We start from the raw sequence: 2,686 nt of genomic DNA, 5'->3' as shown, positions 1-2,686 counted from the left end.
GGGACTTCCGCTTACATTTTTGTGTATACACAGGGGACAAGGGTGTTTTTTAACCACTTTAGGACCGGAGGATTTTCCTGCTTAATGACCAGGCCACTTTTTGCAACCTGGCACTGCGCAAATTTAACTGACAATTGCGCAGTCATGCAAAGCCGCACCCAAACGTCCTTTTTTTCCCCACAAACAGAGCTTTCTTTTGGTGGTATTTGATCACCTCTGCTATTTTCATTTTTTGCGATATTAATAAAAAAAGAGCGAAAATTTTGCAAAAAAATTGACATTTTCTACTTTGACAGTTAAAAAATATCCAATATGACACACAGCCTGCCGGGAGAAGACTCAACACCGCCCTCCCACCATCCATCCATCCCTCCAGACTAAGACCACCAAACGCATCGTCCTCACCGGACCCGCACCATGGGGCTTCCGACTGGTCGGGGGAAAAGATTTCGATCAACCTCTAACCATTTCCAGGGTGACGCTCGGTAGCAAGGCTGCTTTGGCTGAATTGTGTACCGGAGATGTGGTTGTTGCCATTGACGGAGAGAACACAGATGGAATGACTCATTTAGAAGCACAGAACAAAATCAAAGCCTGTGAAGATGATCTGGCTCTCACCATTAACAGGGTTGAATCTAAGATTTGGTCACCCCTTGTAACTGAAGAAGGCAAATCAAACCCATATAAAATGAACCTGGCATCAGCTCCTCAGGAAGTAAAACAGATAGGAATCGCACACAATCGAAGTGCTATGCCATTCACTGCTGGCTCTGCTTCCAGCACCCCCAAAGTGATCACTGCCCAGTACAACAATCCAGCCGGCCTGTATTCCTCTGAAAACATCCAAACCTTCAATAACACATTGGAGTCAAAATCCACCAACGGTGCTCAAGTTGCCCAAGTGTCAAACAAAGATGTAGACCGGCCTCAACCTCCACAAGCACGGCAAATTGACACAGACTCCGAGGTATACAAGATGCTGCAGGAGAACCAGGAATCCAATGAACCCCCAAGACAGTCCGTCTCCTTCCTAGTACTGCAGGACATATTAGAGAGCAATGAAAAAGGTGAGAAGCCTTCTGGGTTCCGCAGTGTGAGGGCCCCTACTACAAAAGTGGCAGCCTCTGTTGGCAGTGGGCAAAAATTGCCAATCTGTGATCATTGTGGATCAGGCATTGTGGGAGCCTTTGTGAAGATCCGTGACAAGCCTTGTCACCCTGAATGCTATGTGTGCACGGACTGTGAATCAAATCTCATACAGAAGGGGCACTTTTTTGTAGAGGACAAGATGTACTGTGAAAAGCATGACACCCCCTGAAGTGACGTAGTGACTGTATTCCCAAAATAAAAACATAGCCATTTCTGCTCACTGCTATGCACAAAATGACATTTCCTACTATTTTAATGCTGAGTGAAGGCTTCTGTTTACCCAAGCATGATTGTTTGCAGAAAATGTTTCTAGGGAGGAAAACTGTGGATTTAAAAATAAAAATAAAAAAATATATAGGAAAAAATATCCAATATATTCAATTTTTGTCATATATTTAGGCCAAAATGTATTTAGCTACATATCTTTGACCAAAAAATTCTCAATGAGCGCATTTTTAACCACTTTAAGACCGGAAGATTTTACCCCATTCCTGACCAGGCTATATTTTGTAATTCGGCACTGTGTTATTTTAACGGACAATTGCGCGATGCTGTACCCAAATTAAATTTATGTCTTTTTTTCCCCACAAATAGAGCTTTCTTTTGGTGGTATTTAACCACTTTACCTCCGCTTACATGGAGGCTACTGCGGCAAAGTGCCGCGATCCCGTCCAGCGACGTAGACCTACGTCGCTGGACTCCGCCCCTTGTGGGCGGCGCTCGCGCGCCGCCGGAGGCTCGCTCCCGCTGTGTTCATTCACAGCGGGAGTCGGGCCAGCGGAGGAGCAGCGGCGATTGCCGCTGCTCTGCCCCGATCGTCGGGGATCGAGTCTGGAGATCCGCCCGCTGTATGTAAACACAGCAGGCGGATCTCCATAGTGACAGGGACTGACAGATCGGAGTGTTCAGCATAGCTGGACATCCGATCTGTCCTTCTGTCACACAGTCACCTCCCCCCCTACACGTCAGTAAGCACCAGGCATACATTAACCCCTCCCTCTCCAATAAAATTAACCCCTTCCCTGCCAGTGTCATTTTTACAGTAACAGTGCATATATATAGCACTGATTACTGTAGAAATGTCACTGGTACCCCCAAAAGTGTCAAAAATGTCAGTCAAGGGTCCGATCTGTCCGCCGCAATGTCGCAGTCCCGCAAAAAAAATCGCAGATCACCGCCATTACGCGTTAAAAAAAAAACACCAAAAATGACAGAAATCTTTCCCTTAGTTAGTAAACGCAATAACTTTTGCGCAAACCAATCAAAATACGCTTATTGCGATTTTTTTTACTAAACATAGGTAGCAGAAAACAAATTGGGCAAAAATTTAAAAAAAATTAGATTTTTACATTTTTTTGGGGGGGAATTTCATATAAAAAAATGTGAAAAATATTGTTATTTTTTCAAAATAAACGCTCTTTTTTTGTTTATAACGCAAAAAGTAAAAATCGCACAGGTGATCAAATACCACCAAAAGAAAGCTCTGTTTGTGGGAAAAAAAGGACGCCAATTTATTTTGGGTACAGCGTCGCACGAC

At 44.2% G+C, this 2,686-nt stretch overlaps 1 protein-coding gene across 1 annotated transcript; it reads left to right on the top strand.

Moving 5' to 3' along the window:
* Positions 1 to 319: 319 nt before the first annotated feature.
* Positions 320 to 1,318, top strand: LOC309552897 (PDZ and LIM domain protein 1-like; the record flags this gene model as incomplete). Its single annotated transcript, XM_082253805.1, has 1 exon — positions 320 to 1,318. A coding segment is annotated over one exon (999 nt), but the record flags the coding sequence as incomplete, so codon positions are not given.
* Positions 1,319 to 2,686: the final 1,368 nt, after the last annotated feature.

The sequence above is a fragment of the Pelophylax lessonae genome, assembly GCF_965119305.1.
Source record: "Pelophylax lessonae genome assembly, chromosome: 4".
Classification (NCBI taxonomy): domain Eukaryota; kingdom Metazoa; phylum Chordata; class Amphibia; order Anura; family Ranidae; genus Pelophylax; species Pelophylax lessonae.
This window is presented reverse-complemented; position numbering and strand designations above follow the sequence as displayed.